This window comes from Elgaria multicarinata, chromosome 9 (genome assembly GCF_023053635.1).
Source record: "Elgaria multicarinata webbii isolate HBS135686 ecotype San Diego chromosome 9, rElgMul1.1.pri, whole genome shotgun sequence".
Taxonomy (NCBI): Eukaryota; Metazoa; Chordata; class Lepidosauria; order Squamata; family Anguidae; genus Elgaria; species Elgaria multicarinata.
The window spans coordinates 43177143-43201340 of record NC_086179.1 but is presented as its reverse complement, the minus strand read 5'-3'; the positions used below and the strand labels follow the sequence as shown (position 1 = coordinate 43201340).

At 41.2% G+C, this 24198-nt stretch overlaps 2 protein-coding genes across 3 annotated transcripts in view; one reads left to right on the top strand and one right to left on the bottom strand.

Moving 5' to 3' along the window:
- Positions 1–24198, top strand: part of ELK3 (ETS transcription factor ELK3) — a 409974-nt gene that overhangs the window by 289481 nt on the left and 96295 nt on the right. The window lies entirely within an intron of this gene.
- HAL (histidine ammonia-lyase) lies at positions 498–18003 on the bottom strand. 2 transcript variants are annotated; one of them, XM_063133749.1, is made up of 20 exons: positions 17686–17998; positions 16889–16949; positions 16716–16743; positions 15251–15325; positions 15083–15155; positions 14891–14957; positions 14677–14714; positions 14466–14591; positions 13292–13431; positions 12032–12079; positions 11502–11649; positions 9516–9611; positions 8822–8880; positions 7997–8077; positions 7320–7385; positions 7063–7228; positions 5586–5720; positions 4286–4394; positions 4101–4170; positions 498–1011 (listed from the first exon to the last, which is right to left on the bottom strand). In XM_063133749.1, the coding sequence occupies exons 1-20, from the start codon at positions 17930–17932 to the stop codon at positions 859–861; spliced, it is 1986 nt and encodes a 661-aa protein (XP_062989819.1). In that variant the 5' UTR covers positions 17933–17998; the 3' UTR covers positions 498–858. The 2 variants fall into 2 exon arrangements, with proteins under 2 accessions (XP_062989819.1, XP_062989820.1); XM_063133750.1 differs by lacking the exons at positions 498–1011; positions 4101–4170 and having other exon boundaries at positions 4310–4394; positions 5586–5665; positions 17686–18003.

Below are 24198 nucleotides of genomic sequence, written 5' to 3'. Positions count from 1 at the left end.
GTAGATTGGATCCTCTGATGTTATTGGACTGGCACAAGAGCTCCCTCCTACAATCCTGCAGCTTTCACAGCCTCAAGGTTAAAGTTGGAAGGACCTTGAGCCTGTTTTTGATTATAGGACTGCCTGTTATGTTTATTTTAACCACCCCCTGCCTTCCAAAACAATCCTTGTCTCTGTTTTTTTTTTTGTTTCCATTTCTGTTGCTGCTTGTGTGTTTGCAGCTAGCCCACATGTTCAGATGTCAATGCAAGAATAAAGAAGGATAACAGAAGGTATGTTGAGCACTGTGGCATTTCTTTGTAAGGATCTTCCTTCTACGGGAGAACTTCTAGCCTGCAAATTTCACAGAACTGTCGAATTACATTCAGCTTTGGCAAAATTGATCTCCTCCCTTCGTGCAATACATAGAACTCTAGAATTTGAGTTTAAAACTTTTTTTCCTTTTAATATACCAGTTCTACAAGGCATCACTGAAAAGACTGGCACATGAGTCTTGGTAAAGATTGCAAAATTAGATTTATTTTTAAATTAAAAGAGTTTTCTCTTTTTAGTTGGCTAAATTCCAGCTTGGCATTAACCTTATAGTCACAAATGAGGTATATCTACACAGGTTTGCATGCCACTCTGCCACCCCCTATTCATTTCACGCTACAGCTAAAAATATGGTCTTATTCTTTTTGTCAAAAGTGACCCCATTGTAAAATGTTCAAACTTTTCCAGCACTTTCTCAATACCCATTAATATTTCCAGCTTTCGACTTGATTCTTCAATGCCTTTGAAATGTAGTACAGACCATGGGAATTAAAAACAAGCAAACACAACATTATCCAGTAGCTGAAGTATTGAGGTTAATTGCTTTCACTGTTCATCATATTCTTCGGAGTCGCTATGATGATGGTGTAAAGTGTTTTTGCTTGCTGCTAAGGAAAACGCAGTGGGAGAGATGGGTCTGAACTCCGGAATGTGCTCCCTTCTGTATTTTTCAATGTATGGTTCAGCTACTTCCCAAACCTAGAGGCAGGAGAGAAAGGAAGAGAGTCAGAGCTCCATCAGACCTATTTCCCCCCCTCTGGTTTGTCTCTGAGGTTTTTTTTTATCTCCATTTCATAAGCACGGCAAGGGCTCCCTCACACACGGTCCCTTTCATGTGGGTTTTCGCTTGTTTGCTCTTCCACTCCTCCTCCAGTTCATTCGTTGTGGTATTCTGATGGACGTGGGCTCTCCCCCTGCCCCGGCTTTGTTATCTAGCAATTAAAGGTTTTATCTGGTCTCCGTTTCTTTGGGCAATGAGGGGTGCGGTGCGGTTGGAGCACTAAAAAGTCCATTCAACTGACTAACAAGTCCCTACAATGACTGTGCTGGAGGAGGAGAACTGCCCTGCTCTCCCCTTTCCTTATCAAGACTCCATTAGCACATGCCCCCAACAAAGGAAAAAGCAAAAGGGTAAAACAATTCAGACTTTCCTCGCATAATAAAATGCAACCTGGGGGGGGGAGGGGCGAGATGAGTGCAGGACAGGGATGATGGCATGTGAGTACTGTGCTGTGTGCAGGAGAAGCAGCGCAATCAAAACAGCCCACTGAATGGGCCACGTGCACGTTGTTTACTTCATCTTTCGAAAGAGGAAGTAATGAGGGACAAACACGCAGGTGGAGAAGCGACGGTAAGCAATCGTGATTTTCCCCTGTGTGATGACACTCTCAGAAACAAAGGCAACAAATGAATTTGAAACTCAGCCACAATTTGGACCAAATATCCAAGGTGTGCCTGGGTCCTGAATGGGCAGTTAAGACCCATTGGCTTTACAAAGAACCTGCTCCTAGCAGATGAAAACTCCTAGAACTGGTTTGTTGATATGGATCAACACAGCCATGTGCAATGTTGGCCTCTTCTTGGCAGCATGGCTATGGGGACTGTCCTAATGAGTGCCTGCACTTCAAAATTGACCACTACACCACTGGGCAATACAGAAGAGCAGGCTTCCCTAACGTGGTGTCTTCCAGATGTGTTGAATGGCAACTCCCATACCTCCAAGCCCAGTAGCAATCCTATGGCCCCTAGACAGCATCTGGGGTGGGGGCATAGGATATTTCGGATTTCCAGCTCTCAGGTCAGACACAGCGCTCCAACCTCAGAGTTGAGCATCCGTGCTCCAGGCACCTCGCTCCCTCTCCTTCACAGCCAGCACAGAAAGAACCATGGCAGATGCCTCTCCAAGGTTGCAAAAGTTACCTTGGAGAGTAGGTACAGGGGGCATTTCAATGGGCAGGTTGGGGAGGAGACTGGAGAGGCCAGCTTGTGCATTATCTCAAGGCCTCCCAGCCTCCTTTCTCCCCCTCCCCCTCTGATACACCCCAGCTAGATGAGTGGGGGGACCCGTCTTGCTGAAATGCAGAATGGGAAATGCAGCAAAGGTACTTTCTGCTCTGCATTGGATACTCATAAGCTTCCGGGTTCAGAGGTTTATGAGCACTGAGGGAACAATCAATAGGATTGTTCCATGCAATGTTAGAAATTGACAGGAACTACTGTATGCAGGAAAAAATGTACATATGACTGCCTAAAGCAGGTCCTGTGGTCACATCAGATAGCTGTTTTCAAAGGAGGACTGATGTGCAGCCAGTGTACATCGATCCTTTGCAGCTCTGTTATAGCAAACACAGGGGGAGCGGGGGGGTGGGAGAGAAAGAGGAAGCCACATTTTGTGGTTATTCACTTTTGGAAACAAACGCTGAACAGACCACTGGAAGCTGCAGTCTGACTGCTGTCATGTCTGCTTTCAACCCTAACACCCACACCCACTCACGGACAGTTACTTGATGGAAACTATATAAAAGTGGTACTTTGCATAAGAAAACTGTTGGAAAGGACTCAAACATGAATTCTAACAAGATGACTGATGTGCTGCATGTTCTTTTTCAACACAAAACAATTTCTACACAGAATAACAAAAGACAAGACTTTCTAATTATCTTTATGATAAACTTCATGCCAGAACATAGGTCTCATGCAGACTCACCTTTTCCCTCAGCGCTGCACCCCACATGGATTGGGACCTGATATATACAATGTAACTTGGTTTTTTAAAATTGAAAAGTGTTGATGATATGCTTACTGCACCTGTTTCTGTGGTATTTATATTGCGTATTCTTTCAGTATGATTGTGTGATTATTATTTTTAACTGTTGGAAGCCTCACCCCACGCCACCCTAATGAGAAGGCATCAAGCAATGCCTTCTCATTAGAAGGGCAAAGTAGGATTTTTAAATAAATAAATAAATAAATAAATAAATAAATAAATAATAAATGCTTCACTTGCTTACCAGTCTTTAAAAAACACACACACCAAAACACCACCTTCACTTGTTTCTACTCCGCTCCAAAGCACAAGTCATAGTATTGGTTTTTACCTTTAAACCCCCTTATGGCTGAAGACAAGAATATCTCAAGGGCTGCTTGCTCCCTCATAAACCTGCCCACATGTTGAGTTCTTCCTCAGGGGTCCTTCTTCAGGTCCCCCTGCCATCAGAGGTGCGGTGGGTGGTGTCCTAAGAAGGGCCTCTTCAGTGGTGACACCCTATTTTTGGAACATTCTCCCCAGAAGTCTCACCAGGTGAGGATCATTTTATTTATTGATGCTTTTCTAAGATACTGTTTTAACGTTATTTGGTTCTGATGTTAACATTTGGTTTTATTGTTCTGCTGATTTATTGTATTTATGGTCTTACTGCTTCTTTTTAATTTTCTTGTCATATATGAAATAAATAAATAAATATGGATCACTTCCCCAGCCATGATCATCCATACCTTCTCTCACTTTCTCACAGGCGCTGACTGCTTCCCCTCACATACTGAGCTACAATTTCTTCTGCTGAGCAAGTTTTGTGAAGATATGTATTCCTCAGGTCTAAGTTCCTTGAGAGCAGCAGATTCAGTTTTGATAGAATACATAAATAAAATCTTTTTCATAGAACCAAGTTATTGACATGCACATGAGGGTACAGCCATTATGTAATAACTAGCTAGACCTATACATGGACTTGCAAATAACAGAAGGGTTTCCCCATCAGTCTTCATGAACTGCCAACATGAACACTTGCCTTCTGATCCACAAGCAGTCTGTGAGCTGCCTCAATGTCTGGGGCCATGAAGCGATCTTTCATCCAAGGCCTGAAAGGAGACAAATTGAACAACTCCTAAATCTAGGGGTGGTTGTGGCAGCAGTTAATATTTGGCCAATGTTCTCAGAAGCTGTAATCTCTGGAGAAGCGTTTGTTTGACAGACCTGACAACAGAGCGCACAAGGTCATAGACTTTCTCCAATGGGGTCGTCGTTCTCAGGGGGCGTAGAAACTCAATCCCCTGGCAGGCTGCAAGGAGTTCTACAGCCAACACTAAAGGAGAAAAACAATAGGAAAGGCCATGTTGAAGTCTCAGTTATTTCAAAGCCATTCAAAATGTTACACAGAATAGGTAGAGATTATCTCTTGTTTATTTATTTGTGTTATTTATATGCTACTAAACATAATAAAACCCCTAACAGTTAGGGGATAGAGAACAGGTATAGATGATATCTTAGGAGCAGTTTACACAGTCAAACTGGTATTTTGAGAATGTGGAGTGGAGGCTGGTGGCTCCGATTTCGGTGGGGCTGTGAATCCATTCTGGGTTTCAGTCAGAACCAGGCAGAACTCTAAAGGAGCTCTCCAAAGTGCTGCACCCTATCGCCAACATAGGTTCAGCACCTTGGATAGCTCCTTTAGAGTTCTGGCTGATTCTGACTAAAACCTGGAATGCATTCACAACTCCAACAGAATTGGAGCCACCAACCTCCACTGCGAGCCTGGGAGGACTCTGACATGTGAAACAGTTTTATGAATCTTTTACCCACACTAAGTAATTAATCCAACAGTTCATATTAAGAGATCCAGCAATAGGGTAGCTCACCCACATCAAAGCAGCAGCAAATGAGGAAAATCAAAAACTAGCAAAATTGAATTAGCCTCAGCAGCAGCCTCCGATCAAGCATAGCTTATCACTACACACAAACACAGTGAAAATGTTGGGTCCTGTGCTGGATGGGGTGAGTTGTGGTGTGTACCGGGGGGAAGGGATCCCCCAAATTGGGCAAAGGCACATTCTATGACTGGAGTCCTTCAGCCCAAAGAAGGCAGACTGTGGCTCAACCCCTCATCTGGCTGCATTCTTGCTATTTCTCTCCTCATAGAACCACCTCAAGCAGACCACGTTCTCCTGCTGCACGGAAAGGTCTGCCTAGGCAAGGTCTACACTACTGCTTTCCAGCAGCATTGAAATGCACTGACAACTGTTGGGGCCCATGATACATTCCATATACCGTTTTCAAACTGCTTTCATGGTGTTATATCCTACTTGGTGTAGATCTCGCCCGTCTCCCTTAAATGGTTTTGTGATACGACTCAGGTATCTTGACATTCTGTCCCCAAGCATGTGCATGAGTAATGCAAGCAAATCCCACTAATTTCCAGGGATACACCCAAGTGAGCTTTAGGAGAAGAGGCTGTTATGATTTGTTGTGTCTGCAAAACCAGTGCCTCGGACTTTACCTTGCTCAACGTGCTCAATGACTTTGAGTGCCTTTCTTGCAGCCCATCCTCCCATGGATACGTGGTCCTCTGTAGCAGCACTGGTTGAAAGAGAATCCACAGAAGAGGGGTGGCACAAGGCTTTATTCTCAGAAACTGCAAAAGTCCAGTAGGAATAAGTGGTGCCCTCCAAGGCAAACCATCATGGAAGCAAGGTCCCCACTTTAAATAACAGCCAGCCTTGAGAGATCTTTGACATAATACTCTATGCAGATCATAAGCATCATAATAGCAATACATAGCATTTATACAGCATTTGTTTCAGTGTTCAGGGCACTAAAAATGCACACTGCCAGAGAGGGATATGGCCCGCATGCCCTGCTTTTGGGCTTCCCATAAGCACCTGGCTAGCCACCAATGGAAACTGCATGCTGGGCTAGTTGGAGCCCGAGTCTAATCCAGTAGGGCTGTAAAAACATTATTAATGTTCTTAAAGCTTCCTGTACATTATCTCAATACTTACAACAACCCTATTCCAAATGGGGAAGGGGTTGAGATTGAGAAAATGTTGACTTGCCTAAGGCTACCTACATTGGCAGAGGTGAGACTGAACTAAGGACTTATTGGTTCACAGTTTCGTTTTTTAGCCATCACACTACACTAATTATATGGTTGCAATACCATATACAGACTTACCTGGGAGTAATCCTTCAAACGCCTCCTGAAAACATATCTTTTTAGACAAGCTTTCCCTGGACTATAACTTATTCTGGTTTTATATAACATTTTTACAGTTTTTAAAGTTTTATATATTGATGTTTGTATACCGTAGATTTAATTGTAAGCTGCCCAGAGAGCCTTGGGTGTTGGGCAGTATAAATATGTAATAAATAAACGAATAAATAAATAGCCCAATTGAACACAGCAGGGCTTACTTCTGAGTTAATATGCATAGTATTGCATTATATAAGATATTTATTGTTTTAATTATATAACCGAGAAGAGTGTGATCTATGTACAGGACACTTTAAAAAAAAGAGAGAGTCATATTGATGCAATATGAACTTGCAGTCTATGGCCCAGGTACAAAAGGATATGAATAAGAAAAAAAAAGATTCTCTAGCACAAGATATACATGAAGCAGTGATACAAATAGCTGCCATTTGGGTGATCAGGAAAAGCTTCTGTATACAGAACAAAATCTCTCGATAATGGCTTCTTTTCCATGTACAAAGTTCTACCACAAGCTGCAGATGGTCACTAACTTTGCAGTGTTTGTAAGAAGCAAGGAGGACAGCAAGGAAGAGATTTATTAACATATTACTGTGGCCCAAGACAGTTTAATAATGAGATTAAAACCATGGCAATCTCTCTCTCTCTCTCTCTCTCACACACACAGTATTCAGATACTGATTTGGAAACTAACTCAAGAAGAGTGTTAAGAACAGTGTACTTCCAAGTCATCCTCTGGAAGCCCCTTTGACCTTCATGTACTTACCCAGGGATGCTGCTGTGCAATGTGCAATCATGAAGCCAGAGTTCAGACCACCTTCTGTGACTAAAAATGCTGGCAACTCACTGAGGGACGGGTTGCAGAGTCGTTCAATTCTCCGTTCGCTAATTGCAGCAAGTTCGTGGACGCCAATTGCAAGATAGTCCAAAGCCTGCATGGTAAATAATTTTTAATTTAGGATGTTTAACCAAACCGCAATTTTATGGTGGCAAATTTTAGGGGAAGAAATTTTAGTTGACTACCTTGGCTGGGTATTCACCATGGAAATTCCCTCCAGAAATTGTCTCCTTCCTCTCAGCAAAAACCATCTTTTCAAGGCAAGTTAAGACTTCAGCATTAATAAGAAGTGCTTAGAAAGACCTTTGACTATCATTGAAATTATTATTAAAATTATTGAACTGTCATTAAAATTAAATTATTATAAGCAAAGCCCACAACAATAAATAAATAAAACTATTGTATTTATTCAATTATACTGATGGGACACAAAGAGGACCTTCTTTAGTAGATCTTAATGAGTAGGTAAGCTCATATGGGAGGACAGGAGATGGTTCTTTAGGTATTTTGGTCCTTAACCATTTAGTGAATCTCTCCCAACCTGCTACCCTCCAGATGTTTGGGGCTACAAGTCCCATTATCCCCAGCCAGCATCTGGAAAGCACCAGCTTGGTGAATACTGGTTTAGGGCTTTAAAGATAAGACTTCAAATCAACAATATCCATAAATGCATTAGGGAATAGATGCATGTCCCAGATCACAATATAACTATGCAGGAACACCCCTCTAAGTAGCTCTTCTGCCAGGAAAGCTCTCAAAGGAAGGATTCAATGCACAGGTCCATGTTACATTTTTGACCAGAGCTATTGAAGGGCAGTGAAATACATATTTTTCTCGGGTAGCATAATCATTCAAAAGATACAGGATTGTCTGTTGCACTGTTAATTTCTGTGGTGATTATGTCCTTTACAAAAGCTATTGTGTCATTCACAACACCATGAACCTGCAAGAAATGACAGACATTAGCCACATTTCATGCTTCTTTATAATTCAATCTTTTAATTAAGTCAATTTTATTTTAAGAAAATGTTCTGTCTTTCTTTGCCTCCCCACCATTGCTTATCAAATGGAGTACTGTCCTCATATTGGCTCAGGTTTTGTGTAAATGAGTGGAATCACAGCGGTGTTCTTTGTAACATGTGAGGTTCATCTCTCTTTCAGACTGCATGTACATGCCTCAAGGCTCGAAGGCTAAACGTGTCTTCTCAAACCATGTGCATGCAGAAAAGGTTGATCAACAAAAGACTGATTTTGTTCTCACCAAGTACAAAAACACTGCAGGTACTCCTAGACTCTACCTGTTGTATTTGCAGTCTGTGAAGCAGCAACCTTTCAGTTTGCTGGAAATGAGCAATTTTGGAGTATCAGATTTTCTTTAGAGTTAAAATATTCACTATAATTATCAATGTGATTGTTATATGAAATGGTTATCCTAAACTGATTCCAGTGGCCTCCCTTGACAAATGTAATCCCTAAATGAACACATTCATGCATGTGTTACTACATATTAAAATAAAAATGAAAATCCGAGGGGCATTTGTGCAGCTCCAGTCATTCTATAGCAAAAGTGCTTTAAAAAATCCACAGGTTTACTTGTGAATTAACCTCACTGATAACTTCTGTTAATGTAGAAACCACACTGAGATCCCAGCTATTCATGAATGAATGAATTTGCAACCATCTTTACCTGAGGACAGCAACGCAATGTATATGCATCTTGTACTCTGTCACAAAATCGATGAGATTCTGCAAAACACAACAAGTTAAAACAACAACAATAACAAAGCAAGGCTATCATAGTAATAGTAAAACTCTCTGGTAGAAAGTCAAAAGATGTGATTTGCGCTAGAATATCAAATTTGGATATTTTTTCAGGTTTGTAACATTGGATTCATATAGGTATCTTTACAGATGTAATGCGTTTTATCACCAGTATATTTTATACCTTTACAAGAATTGCTTTTAAATAGAAGACTTGCATATTGCTAAGAAGCTCAGAAATATAGAATGTATGCCCTGCTTTGCATATGCTTAATGCATTCTCGTTTCTATATGTGGGGTTCTTAAAACCAGAAATGTGGGCCAGAGTGTAAGAAAGGCCTTTGTGGTAACTAGATCAATGCTGGAAGCTCTGCAGAAGAACAGAAATGTGCATTTGGGGGAAGCATTAGAATACAGCCTCAAGGCCTTTGGTTTTTGTGCCTTCAGTAAATCATGCCCAAGATTTCAACAGAATTCTTCCGTAATTGTGAGGACTGGAAAAGGCATTATTAGAATAAACAAACGTGGGATTCTCAGTTGGAAAAGAATTTGCAGCAGTTTCTTTGCTATGTGGATGTGCCAAATGTGTGTATCGCCATTGAAGCCTAACGGTTGTTCACCTGCTATTTCAGAGGGATGATGGTCAGAGTCTAAAAGTGACCTGAATCGAAAAGCCACCTCAATCTGCCCACGATGTGGTCGCAATGCATGAATATCTGTTTTAAAATGAGGACAAAGAGTTACGACATAACACTTCCCCCTCCACTTATGCAAACAACACTACAAAACATCTTTTGGTTCCTTTTTTTAAAAAAGCTTGAAACTACAGTTATGTGAAATATATAGCAGGAAGCAAACATTTTAATCCAAGTCATAGTCCATTAAAATGTTGTCATTTAACACAAATTACTTGGCATTTTCCTCTTCCTCTGAGCAAATGTGATCTGAGTAATATACAATACCACTGGGACCTGCAACAAAATGTTGCACTGTGGAGTGGTTCTGTTCCAGGGTCCAGCCAGCCATACCCTGTTCTAGGACACTGCACTCCATTTCCCCTACCATGGTTTTCTGTCCCCCACACCCCACTCCCACTCTGCCTGCAACAGTCAGTTCTAAAGATGTTTCATACATCTACAAAACTTGGGTTTCCTCCAAGTCTGCTGTTGTATGTATGGCGTACAAATAATTTTAAATAAATAAATATGTAGATGGAGCTATTTTGATCACATAGGGTTCCACTATACACTATAGCTATGATTAGTCACCAATTGTCATTTTTGTCTTTAAAGAAGCATAGCAACCTCTTTTCCTGTGGGTATGGCAGTCACTAAAAAAAAAAGATGGGTTTAATATTTTCTGAGAACATAGGAAGAGCAATGTTGGATCAGACCAAGGGTCCATCTGGCCCATCATCCTGTTCCCATGGGAGCCATCCAGTAGAACATGAGTGCAACAGCACTCTTCCAATCACATGCTACGTCCAGTAGCAGAAGCAGTAAGCCTATATATACCATTTGCTGGGAAACATGGGTGGGAGAGTGTTGTTGCACCTGCATCCTGCTTGTAAGTTCCTGATCAACAGCTGGTTGGCTACTGTCTGAACAGAGTGCTGGGCTAGATGGACTCCTCATCTGATCTAGCATGGCTCTTTTATGTTCTTATGTTCATGTTCCCCAGTAATTGGTCTATGTAGGCATACTGCCTGTGATACTGGAGATAATATATAGCCATCAAGATTAGTAGCCATTGATAGCCTTCTTCTCCAGGAATTTGTCCAGTCCCCTTTTAAAGCCATCCAAATTGGTGGCCATTGCTACATCCTGTGGAATTCCGTAGTTTAACTGAGCATGTTCATAACTGAACAATCAAAGTGAGTATGACATCATCATACAAATGTGGGAAATACCAAACAAAATCCCTCAGATTTAAATATGTCATGTGAAATCACTCAATGAGCTTTTCTACATGAAGTTTTCCTACATGAATCTCTAGATGGAGCTATGCTATAGCGGAGTAGCACAAATACCAAAAGCATTTCTATATAATGCTTTTATAGTGCACTGGTGATTGCTCATTCATGGTACTTTGCAAGTCCTTTACATGATGGGATCCTCATTCAGGGCTTCTCACATTCTTTGTAGCTATTACCACTGCTTTTTCCTAATTTAATGGTCTCTATAACTCCATAGAAATCTCATGTTATTGTGCTATTCCACTATACTACAGCACTACCTAGTGTTTATATAATGGAACCTATAGAAAGGCAGAGAGAGAAAAAACCTGGGGGGGGGGGGAAGGGCGGGGAAACATATAAAGGAACAGATTTTAATCCTGCAAACAATCCTGAAGCAGAAGCCTTGGTAAAGATGTAGATTAAAAGCTTCATGCAGAAAAGCCCCCAAGTACAAATAGTCAGAAATAATACCCTATTTTCCCTGTTCTAAAAGAACAACAAGGAAAACAATAAAAACAGGGAAGTCCTCTGAAAAAACAGAAGCGAAACTGCAGCATCAGGATGTCATCTAAAAAGACCCCACCTAAACAGCTGTAAGAAACCACAAGCAAACAATAAATGTTTCCTGTAGAAAAGAATCAATACCAACCAGTATCAAAGGCTCTTGTTGTGCCCTTCAGGACTTCAAGTGTGAGGGCGGCCACGATGTCAGCTTGTCTCGCAATTGCACTGGCCCTTTCAACGGCTTCACAGCCTAGAGAGGTAATCATTTGTGTTCCATTGATAAGAGCCAGACCCTTCAAAGAAACAGCAAGTGTTGATATTCAGTGACTCTCTCTGCATGAAGACACATGGGCGTCCCTCCCTCTCAAATTACACCAGACAATTGGTTCTTCTCACTTCCATTTTTCTTTAGCCCAAAGGAAACTGGGGGAAACTGCAACTGAGAGGAAGAAAAGTGGCTTGGTGGCTGGGGAGAGACTGCTTAATCTGTTCCCCTCCAATGCTTGTGGGGTTTTGAACCCGAATCTCCCTAATATTACAATATTATGTTGGATCCAAATTATAGGATTCACTAAAAAACACACACCTCACCATTACATAATTTAGCTATATAATAAGTTAACTGTCCTATCGGGCCACTGCTAAGATTAAGAGACAAATAGGCAATTTCGTTACCTCCTTTGGCTTCAAGGTAATTGGCTTCAGCCCATGAGCTTCCAGCACCTGTGAAGGGCACAGTATCAATAATGCTTATTCAGTGAGAAAAGCTTCTTCATAAACTGATGTTTTCTGCATTCTACTTAGGAATATTTTGAAATTTCCCTCTAATGAGAAGTAGAAGAGCAGCACTGAAGGCTACAGCAGAAATGAGGATGTGTTTTCCAGCTTCGGCTCTGTTTGATACCCCCAGTTCCATACAAACTAGAAATACAGAAATCCTTTGTTTTGCATAGGAGCTGCCATGTCTTAATTAGAACTATGGTTGGTATTGCGCTGGAACAATAAGGAGCAATGGCTCTCCCAAAAATGGAGCATGAGCACCTCTTTGCACAATAGAAGGGCATGCCCTGGATAGGACTTGTAATCCCACCATGCTACAAAACTAGCAAGATCTTCTGGACATCTTCATGCAGCACCACAAACTGGCCTTCTCTGTGGCTGCACCTCAGTTGTGGAATTTGTGGCCCCATAATATGGCATTTTGACTGGTGGCTTCGAAGTCATTGGGGCAGTGAATCCACTCTAGGTTTCACTCAGAACTCCAAAGGAACTGTCCAAGATGTTTCGCTATCGAAACTATCCAAGGTGACTGAAACCTAGAGCGGATTCATTGCCCCTACTGATATCATAGCCACCAGCCTCCACTGGATTTTGCAGTAGCCGTGGTGCATTCCCTATGACCATCTAGAGAGTGGCAGGCACAGAAACAAACTCCATTGTATCCCTGTAGTCATGATGGTGCTAAGGTTTAAGTGAGTTTAAAATGCAAAATTGCACTAGGGTGGAGGAACAGAACAGGGAAAGGATGAAAGCTCCTTGAAGAGTGCTCTGGTGCTTGACAGACAACAAAACTTCTCTCATCATTATGGCGCGGTGACAGGAGAAGCTACCGCTATTGACTTACTTTGTACATCTAGCCTTGTTCTTTGCACAAGAACTACAGTATATTCTTTGTTAAAAACAAAACAAAAAACACCTCAAGGCTGATATCCTATACCCGCTTACCTGGAAGTAAGCCTCAGTGAACTCAGTGTGACTTACTTTTGAGTAGATTGGGACAGGATTATACCATTAGAAACCTAAATTTCTATAGATGATGAATCCATGCACAAATCACCCCTCTCCCTGTTCCTCTTAAATTCCCACGAATACACAAATGGATCATTTATAGCAAACCCAAAGAGATTAGGAGAGCATCCTCTAGATCCATCTTACATATTTTGCATCCGCCCATCCACTCTTTGGGGACCACATCTTTCCTTCTCCTATGAGTCCCAGAGCAAGATGGGAAAGAGGGGCTAAGTCTCCACTGGCCCCGACAGTCCCTTGCTCAGGAATGTAAGGCAAGCAGGATGCTGGGGGAGAGAAACAGGCCTTATTAGGGTTCGTTTCCCCTTAAAATACACATACCACAAATCACCCTTCCTTCTGAGATTCTGCAGTGAGCTAGAGTGGTATCTCCAGTTCCCCACCACCACAAAACTTTTAGTACAGTAGCCTTCAACTTTTTTAGACCCACAACCCACCTTGAATCTCAAATGGCAACATGGGGATCACTTTTAATTTTTTGCCATATATGCTAGTTTGGTGCAGTGGCTAAAGTGTTGGACCGGGAGTTGGGAGATCCGGGTTCTAGTCCCCACTCAGCCATGGAAACTCACTGGGTGACTTTGGGCTGGTCACAGACTCTCAGCCCAATGTACCCCACAGGGTTGTTGTTGTGAGGATAAAATGAAGAGGATGATGATTATGTACTCTGCCTTGGGTTCCTTGGAGGAAACCTTATACATGACACATTACAGTATTTTTCTTCCAACCATGAATGAAATAAAAATCATTCCATAGATGAGGTCTTGATGGAGATGGGGATGGAGGTGTGGTTGAAAGCTGGAGGGCTTAGGATTCTTTGGATCCATGGCCATTCCCTCATCACTTACCAGAATGCAGCCAAAATGCTCATTCTCCCCCTATCCCCATGAGTTCAGAAACCATTGCAGTGGCTAGGCGAAACTAAAATAAGGGCTCTGGTGTCAGGAAAACTGTTCCAAGATTGGAGATCTGCCTATGATCTTCCTACACAATCATATGGCCCCTGGGATGCTGTCTCGGGACCATAAGATTTGCTCTCAAGGAGACAAAAGTACAGTGCCATACAGAATATAATCCCTCCTCTCTCTCTTTGCATAGCTCTTGCCAAGAAAGAGAGAGGAATTGCACTTCATCATTTTTGTTTTTATTTTTTGCACAAAAAGCAATATTTTTATAAAGGCTACTTCCCCCTTTGGTGAGAGCTCCTTTCCCTTCGAAATGATTACTCTCCTTCAAAGCAGCAACTATTGCACTGAAATCTGAAACCCACAAAACCCCAGCAAAGTTCTCGCCATTTTACCATTAAATGCTTCGATTACTTGCTGAAGAGTTTCTAGTGAAATTCCACTGTATCCTTTGGCAAGGACATTGATCCTTAGAGCTAAAAGCATACGAGATCTCTCTGGAATCAAAGGCTTCCCAACACCTGGAAGGATAAACAAACACCTCAGGATTATCAGTGCTGCCTGTAATCATTGTGGGAAAACATTTGGAAATCAGCTCTTCATTACCTGCTGAATGTGACCGGACTAAATTCACTTGAAGCTCCCTCGTAGAGAAAAGAACAATATATTTAGTTCAAACAACATTCAGAAGTTTATGTTTATTGCTAAAATTGAGCAAAGAAAATAAAAATTAAAGACAGCATCTTCACCTTCAAATGATTCAGACTTATTTTCTACAGTTTTCTTTTATAAACTTTAAAAGGAAACATAGGAGACATACCATAGCTTACTGTTTGGAATAACAGTTCGTGCAAACTTCCCAAAGCCTGTAGTGATTCCATAGACAACTGAAAGAAGCATTAAAAAAAAAACCTTTAGTAAAAAAGAGGAATTAAACATCCACTATCATGTTTATATGTATTACATTCTCCCTTGCCCACACCTAGTTTTTAGAAATGAAATTATTTATTACCTCTCCGTTCATTTACAATACTTTCAATAACTTCTCTTGATTCCCTGACTTTAGTTTCTGCTTCAGGGGTAAGCTAAGGGGGGGAAATGCCCTTAGTTATTTTCTATTTTGATAATAGCCAGACAGAAGAATCAGGTATTTAGAGTTGGAATATTTCCAGATACTCACCTTGATCTTAAAGAGTCCCTTTCCTAGATTGACCAAATCTTCTGTTGTCAAATTGTTCCCATCTAAAGAAATATACTGTACAAAAGAGCAGTGTTAGAGCAAGAGATGTGTCATGTATAAGTTTAAGATGCTCCAATATGTGGAAATAGCACTGATGCTACAATAGGAATATCACATATTCTCTTTCCTGTGATAAAAGAACTGCTTAAGGTGCAATCCTATGCATGTTTAGAAAGAAAAAAGCTCCTACAACCCCCAGCATCCCCCAGCCAGACATGCTGGGAGTTGTAGGACTTTTTGTCTGTCTAAACATGCACAGGTTTGGGTCCTAAGAGAACCATTATAGTGAAATAGTCATTTTTCAGCATTTGAAGAATTGGTGAATTTACTACAGAACTAATCATGGGTGCTTCCAGATGTGGGTTTTATATCTTATTCTGTTACTTCCATTACTTAACTTCCATTACTTATTCTGTTACTTCACAGAAAATTTGTTAAAGAGAAAAAGATGGAAAAACCACATAATTCCTTCTGACTGGTAGGAGCCCTCCGTCTGGAAGCAATATTAGGAAAACATTGTTCTTTTTGGCTACTATTGTGTAGTACAAACCCAGACATGTTTGTACTACACAAACTGTAGTACAAATGGGAGTACTGTAGTACAATGGGAGTAAGCCCCATTGACTGTGTTCAATGGGGCTTATTCCCAAGACAGTGCACAGAGCATTATACATCATCATCATCATCACCATCATCATCATCATCATCCACACCAGGCTTATATATTGTCATACTGCTCTAACAGTCAGGAAATTTTTCCTGATGTCCAACCAGAATCTGGCTTCCTGTAACTTGAGTCCATTATTCCGTGTCTTGCACTCTGGGATGATCGAGAAGAGATCCCGGCCTTCCTCTGTGTGACAACCTTTTAATTATTTGAAGAGTGCTATCATGTCTCCCCTCAATCTTCTCTTCCAAAAAACAACATCTTTCATGTTTCCCCACCACGTCTTCTCAGTGGAAGCTGGTGGCTCTGAAGTAAGTGGGGTGGGTATATCCACTCCAGGTTTCAGCTAGAACCAAGGTGTGAACTGGAAGCCACTTTAGAGTTCTGACTGAAACCTGGAGCTGATTCACTGCCCCACTGACATCGGGGGCAACAGTCTCCACTGCTTCTTCTGTAATTTTTCTTACCAGAAAAGAACTATTATGGATGAAAAGATGGAGGAGCTGCACAGTGCCTTTTGACTGGTCTGGAAGTGCCCTTAATTAAGCAACTAACATTTTCTAGACAGTGTAGAAAGTTTAAGAAAACAAGAGTATCTCTACCTGCAGGCTTACAACCTATACAGTATCCAAGGGGTGGGGGAAGAAGGATGTGGGGGGATGACGACAGGGAAACAAACATATTCAAACATTATATGCAAGCCTCAGTAATTCTCCATAAATTATCATGGCTCCATACCTGTTCTGGTTCTCGATATTTACTATATCTGAAATAACACATAAGAAAACATATACTGCAAGTCGATTTACCCTTGTGTACCCAGTTTGGAGTATAGGACTGGTGATGTGCTAAACTAAATATTCTTAACTTGTGAGGCTTAACAAAAGCGATACACCATTGGAAAAGGATACAAATAAACACCCTCTGGCTGCGATGGAATGAAGTCTGGAGACATCACATCGCCTTGTATCACTGAAAGAAAAAGGGAACACATTCATTTCCCACACTTCTGTGGTTATCCCTGAAAAAGACCACATCTTGCAGTCAGAATAAATAAAAATGTATTTTGCTAAGCATTTGCTAAGCTCCTAACCTCATTACTTCACTTACCCACATCTCTTTGCACTTCTTTGTTCCCCGTTTTTTTTAAAATAGAAATCAGAGGTAAACAACATGTACACAAGGCCTGAATGCTGTTGATTTATTATTTACACAAATCATCAGTGCCTATTCTTGATACTTTACAAATGAAGCCAAAAAGACAAGTTTGATAGTTAATTGGAAACAGGGAAGAGAGATAACAAAGGATGAATTCTAGCAAATATTTGTGTGTTTTTTACATTTTTGTTGCAGTTGAAGTCTGGGATGTTGTAGTTAATGTGGTTTCAAAAACACCACACAATAATCCGTTTTAATCCAAAAGATATTTGGACCAAAATGTCTTTTTTTCCCTTCAGTCCACGCACAGAAAAACCGCCAATACTGTGCTTAGCATCCCTAGTGAAAATGCCTTCAGATGTTTAGAAATAACTATGGCTGAAATACTGCACACTTGCAAGTCCCAGTTTCCGAGGAAAAAGAGACGGACTTCCCTTAACACACGTTCAACATGTTTTGATTTTTTCCTGCCATCGTTCCCTTTCTGGAACTTCTCCTTAATATTTGCAAGCACAGCAACATTCATGCTTGTGGTTTGCGGCTTACTTACCAACTTCCACAAACTCATTGTCTTCTAGGGCATCCTCCAAAGTATCATCATGATCCAGCAATCCAAGACCTTTGCAACGGCGAACATAGAATTGTACTTCTTCCACCGAAGCAAATCCTCCATTATCCGGCTTATTTTTCATATAACGCTTCACCGCTTCTTTTCCCAGCCATCTCACTGTGTTCGTCCCGGTCCGGCAGGGCACTGCGAGCCATTCACCCCGGACATGCACTGTGTACCTTGGCATACCTGTCCTCTGTCTATGGTTGTCCCTCCAGTGCAGAATATCAATGTGCAAGCTCCACTATGATGTGCATTCTACAGCACATGCCACATGACCAAATTCCAGTGTCCCAATCAGAAAAGACCAAAAAGCCACCCACCCACCCAGAGGTTCCCTAGCTCTGCAAATACATTGTGTGGATTTCACCAGGTATGAAATCAAAAACACAGAGACAACACACCCCTTCTAATAAAGAAAGCAATAAGAAAACAGGAAAATCAAATCTAAAACCAAATGAACCAAGTTCTATATGGGCATGAAGACTGTAATTATATTTTAAAAATAGTTTTAAAGCATGTGAAAGAACCTCCTGCTATTCTCAGCGGCCCCAAGCATTCAGCTAAGGCAATAATTTCTTGACCAAATTATTTGTTTATTACATTTATATCATAGAATCATAGTAGAGTTGGAAGGGTGCTATAAGGCCATCAAGTCCAACCCCCTGCTCAGTGAAGGAATCCACCTTAAAGCATACCTGACAGATGGCTGTCCAGCTGCTGCTTGAATGCCCCCTTTCTTCCTTTTCCAAGGAACCCAAGGTGGCTTACATGATACCTCTCCTCTCCATTTTATCTTCACAACAACCCTGTGATATAGGTTAGGCTGAGAGTCAGTGACTGGCTCAAAGTGACCCAGTGAACTTCACGGCCAATTGGCAACTCGAACCCAGATCTCCAGAATCCCAGTCCAACACTCTAACACCTACACCACATTGGCTATCCAGCAAAAACTTCTGAATAAAAACTCTTCCTGGTAGATGTTGACTTCCCCTGTATTATTAGGATACTTTTACAAAATCCTTCTAGGTCAAAGCACCAGTGCAGGAATTTATCCACACAATCCTTTGAGGGAGAGAAATCACTGGTCCTGTAAGATTTTATTTCTAACTACATGCAATTCTGTCATGATTTTTCCTTCATTTTCTCCTGTGTGTAAATAATTATTCCCATGGTATAGATCAGGGAGAGGAACCTATGGCCCTCTAGAAGTTGTTGGACTACAACAGACCATTGGCCATGCTGGCTATGACTGACAGGAGTTGGAAGTCCAACAACTTCTGAGGGGCTACAGGTTCCCCACACCTGATATAGACTGTTTCCTTGATAATGCTTCCATTTCACCTGTTAGCCCACTCACATTTTATGCAATTGTTTGTAGGAAGAAACAACATATAGAAACAACATCTATGTTGTTATGCTAAGGACAATATTAGAATCCCAAGCCTGCTAATATCATTTCTGGGAATGGAGAGCTCAAGGAACTGTGAATTAGGAGCTAAACTCAAGAGCTTTCTAGACACCATGCTTCTGTCAATGGCCTCAAGGCAGTTCACACTTTAAAATGCAAACACTCCCAGGGGCCATAGTTCAGTGACAGAGTACATGTTTTGCATACAACAGGGCCCAGGTTCAGTCAACAACACTGGGCTGGATGGATCAAAGGTCCAATGCAGTAGAAAACGGCCTCTTAGATTCAAGATGATGCTAATGATAATAATCAGAGTTCTTTCAGTCTATTGGTGGCCTCTTGAGGAGCCAGTGGTTCGAGGACCTTGACCCAGGCTTCACCTTTTCTGCCCTCCCATCAGGGCACACAGGTCTTTAAATAGCCCACCCCTCAAGGTGGGGGACAGGCTCTCCCAGCTGAATCCACACCATCCATTCACAGAAGTTATTCATTCAGGCTACATTTGTATTAACAAAAACCTGGCAGTATCATACTTTGCTTATGTGTATTTTTTTGTTCGTTTGGGTACATTTTTTACCAAAAAAAAATGGTTTTGCCCCTGACACTTTGTGCTGTTTTGTTGACACTGCTCTCTTGATTTTCATCTTTCCTTATTCTTATTCACATGTTCTATGTCTTGCTGCTGAGTTTTCTGTGGAGCCACATGGAAGGGTGAAAATCTCAAAAGTAAAACAGAATGCCTACAGGACAGAAGATTATTTATTTATTACTCTCTGGGCAGTTTACAACTAAAACCATAAAATCCAGTTTAAAACTTTAAAATCACATAAAACCAGAATACATTACAGTCCAGGGAAGGCTTGTTTTAAAAGATATGTTTTTAGGAGGTGTTTAAAAGTTACTACATTTTCCGCCTCCCGAACCACACGAGAAAGGGTTTTCCAGAGGGTGGGTGCTGTTACAGAGAAGGCTTGCCGTCGAGGTTCTTCATGGCGACATTCTCTTTGTGTCAGGATGACGAGCGGGGCCAAGATGCAACTAAAATAAGAAAAAAAAAAACACGAGCTGGCTTCTGATGAGTACCACTAAAGAGCCCATGAGTAGATACCAGGGTCAGTGGTAGCTGGTTATTTTCCTACAAGCAATACATGTGCACTATTACTATTTTGAAAATAGAAGCATTTATTTATTTATTTATTTATTTACATTTATATACCGCCCCCCAGCCGAAGCTCTCTGGGCGGTTTACAACAATTAAAAATAGTAGACATTAAAAGTATACAATTTTTTTTTAAAACATAAAAACAGTATAAAAACAACAACAGTATTCATTTAAAACAACAATTCTGGGGTCCATTAAAACAAACTTAACGTTATTAAATGCTGTTAAAATGCCTGGGAGAAGAGAAAGGTCTTGACCTGGCGCCGAAAAGATAATAACGTTGGCGCCAGGCGAGCCTTATCGGGAAGATCATTCCACAGTCGGGGGGCAACCACTGAGAAGGCCCTCTCCCTTGTTGCCATCCTCCGAGCTTCCCTCGGCGTAGGCATTCGGAGGAGGACCTTAGATGTTGAGCGCAGTGTACGGGTAGGTTCATGTCGGGAGAGGCGTTCCATCAGGTATTTACTCATTGCCTGTCACCATTCTACTTCTTACGATACAAGAACAGCTGAAATAACCTCAGAGATTGCACATCTTCTTCCATTTACTTCTCTGATCACAGCTTCAGCACATGGTCAGTAGCTGCCACTTTGGGCGATAGGGCTGAGGGCAAGTACTTGGAGCAAACACCCTTATCAGCAACATTTATTTATTTAAAACATTTATATCCCGCCCTATATCATTAAGATCTCAGAGCAGCATACAAATAAAAACATACACTATAAAGCAATAAATATCTAACCCTAACCCTCAAAAAAGCCAAGATTATGGCAACCAGCTTGATTGATAACTGGCAAATAGAGGGAGAAAACGTGGAGGCAGTGACAGAATTTGTATTTCTGGGCGCAAAGATTACTGCAGACGCTGACTGCAGCCAGGAAATCAGAAGACGTTTACTTCTTGGGAGGAGAGCAATGACAAATCTTGATAAAATAGTTAAGAGCAGAGACACCACACTGACAACAAAGGTCCGCATAGTTAAAGCAATGGTATTCCCCGTAGTAACCTATGGCTGCGAGAGCTGGACCATAAGGAAGGCTGAGCGAAGGAAGATAGATGCTTTTGAACTGTGGTGTTGGAGGAAAATTCTGAGAGTGCCTTGGACTGCAAGAAGATCAAACCAGTCCATACTCCAGGAAATAAAGCCAGACTGCTCACTTGAGGGAATGGTATTAAAGGCAAAACTGAAGTACTTTGGCCACATAATGAGAAGACAGGATACCCTGGAGAAGAGGCCGATGCTAGGGAAAGTGGAAGGCAAAAGGAAGAGGGGCCGACCAAGGGCAAGATGGATGGATGATATTCTGGAGGTGACAGACTTGACCTTGGGGGAGCTAGGGGTGGCAACGGCTGACAGAAAGCTCTGGCGTGGGCTGGTCCATTAAGTCACGAAGAGTCGGAAACGACTGAACGAATAAACAACAACAACAAATTAAATCATGAACCATAGGTGAGGCCTACATCTGTTTTTATCTACACAGAGAAGATGATTTAAAGGGGAGACTGAAGAAAGAAAGCCTCCCCAGCTCCTGGAGATAGCTGGTGATCTGTGGAAGCAATACTTTTTTAAAAAAAAAAAGCGTGGAGGTAATCAGCACTCAAATGTGATTCTTCCAATGGTGATCTAATGCAGAATAGTGGCTAAACATGTGGACTCAATTTGTGGACACAAATTCAGAAGGTAACTTTAAGCTAGCGTGGCTACTTATACAAAAGAGGGGAACGAATGTTATTTGCATGATATTTGCATATGTTAATATACATTAGGGTGGATTCCTGCATTGAGCAGGGGGTTGGACTCGATGGCCTTGTAGGCCCCTTCCAACTCTGCTATTCTATGATTCTATGTATGTATGCACATTCATAAATCATTACTATAATTTCAATAGAAAGACATCTCACCCTAATGGGGAAGTTTGTGACCAGTGACCTGCTCAGTCTGCTGCTTTGGGGTAACTTCTAGGCCCTGCTCTCCCTTCTCATGGGTTTTTATCCTTCAACTGGACTCAAACTGGATAGTCTTTCAACTTGAGGACTGTCATCTGACAGACCTTCAAATTGAGGACTGTCCTCCATAAAAAGGACATGTGGCCACTCTATGAGGATAATATTGATAGCTGTGATGAATTGACATGCTAGCATCCAGACTGACATAATTAGATTTCATTTACAATGATCAAGCCTCCACTTTGGGGAGTCAGCAATGCTAGCCTGCTTTCTTTTAGATGGAATCTTTTGTTGTTTAGGCAGTAAAGTCTCTCGCCTCCAACTACTAATAAAAAGATATTTTTTTCTGGGGCATTTCCTTAAGATCTTGGTCAAATCTACCCAAGAAGAAGTGCCAAGCAGAAATGTTATTATTCTTGGAATTGGCTCATCAGATATGAGTGGTGGTTAAAATCTTAATTTTAAATAAGATATTATGGCACCATTGTTTCTATTTTTTTTAATGTGGAAGCCCTTCAGACTTATTTATTTTATTTATTTATTTATTACATTTTTATACCGCCCAATAGCCGAAGCTCTCTGGGCGGTTCACAAAAATTAAAACCACAGTAAAACACCCAACAGGTTAAAGCGTATAACGCATTTGACTTCTGATCAAAGTTGTGTCAAGTACAGACAACCTGTATTTTGGGGTGTGTTTGACTCGTGACTAACAACCCCCCCTTTATATATGCTTTATATCTTCCATTAGACAGTGAACTTCTCTTTAGACTGTTTTACTCTACTTATCTCACAAGCATATCCATGAAATACTAATTATAATCTGTGAGTCCCTTTTAGTGATTGTGTTATATCGCATGTTCTTTATTGCTCTTTATTTTTAACTTTATTTTAAAAAATAAAATAAAATTCCATTAAAGAAAAGAGTATTGGTTAGTTCCTAGCCTGAGGCTGTGTGTTCATGAACGTAGTTTATCCAGTCCTGCCTCCTGAATGATTTTTGCCCATTAAAATGGCAGTACTCAAATGTCCAAGATTGACAGGGTTCATTACACTGCACTATATTAAAGGTACAGGATAAACTGCAGAAATGCTATCTAAATATATTATTTCCATGTGCATCAGCAACTCCAATGACAAAACCAATGCTAGTCAAGAGGCAACTATGACAACATCACAACCTTTAGACTTCAACCAAATCAAGACTCTTTTGTACAGTAGGACTGACAGTATTAATCATTAATCCGACTGTGGTTTGGGGGCATTGTAATATGAGAGCATGTAACTATGAGTGGATGCTCTGATTTGTTTACTTGCTAGAAACTGTCCAATAAAATTGTTTTCATGTCTACTTGTGCTTTTAGCTTTTACTCTGCAACATGGGGGAGAAGACCTACTGGAGTGAAATGCGAATTACATCAAAGAAAAGGAGCTGTGGAGGCTCCAGATGCCAGTGGGATGATGAATCTGCTCCAGGTTTCAGTCAGAACCAGTCAGTGCAAGGAAGCTTGCATAGCTCCTTTAGAATTCCAACTAAAACCTGGAGCAGATTCATCACACTGACATCGGAGCCACCAGCCTCCATTGAAAAGGGGTATCCAACTCCTTCGTTTTCCTAATTCTCTGACTTCTTGTATGCTAATTTGTCACAAACAATAGTAAAACTTGAATGCCTTGTTATCGCCTCATTCACTTACCAAGGCAAGGCAGGCCTGTCAATTATCCTGGTCTTTCAGCAGATGGTTTCATTGCTCTGGTTGTGAAAAAGTCCCAGAGCTGTGCTGCCCTGCATTCTCCCTCCACTACACCACTGGGAAAGACATGGTATTTTAAAACAATTAAGCAAACGTGCATTTCCAAGGAAGTTGGCATTATGCTTAAAGTTTTTTAAAAATCCAGTATGGTTTACAATGCATTGTAATACACTGTTAAA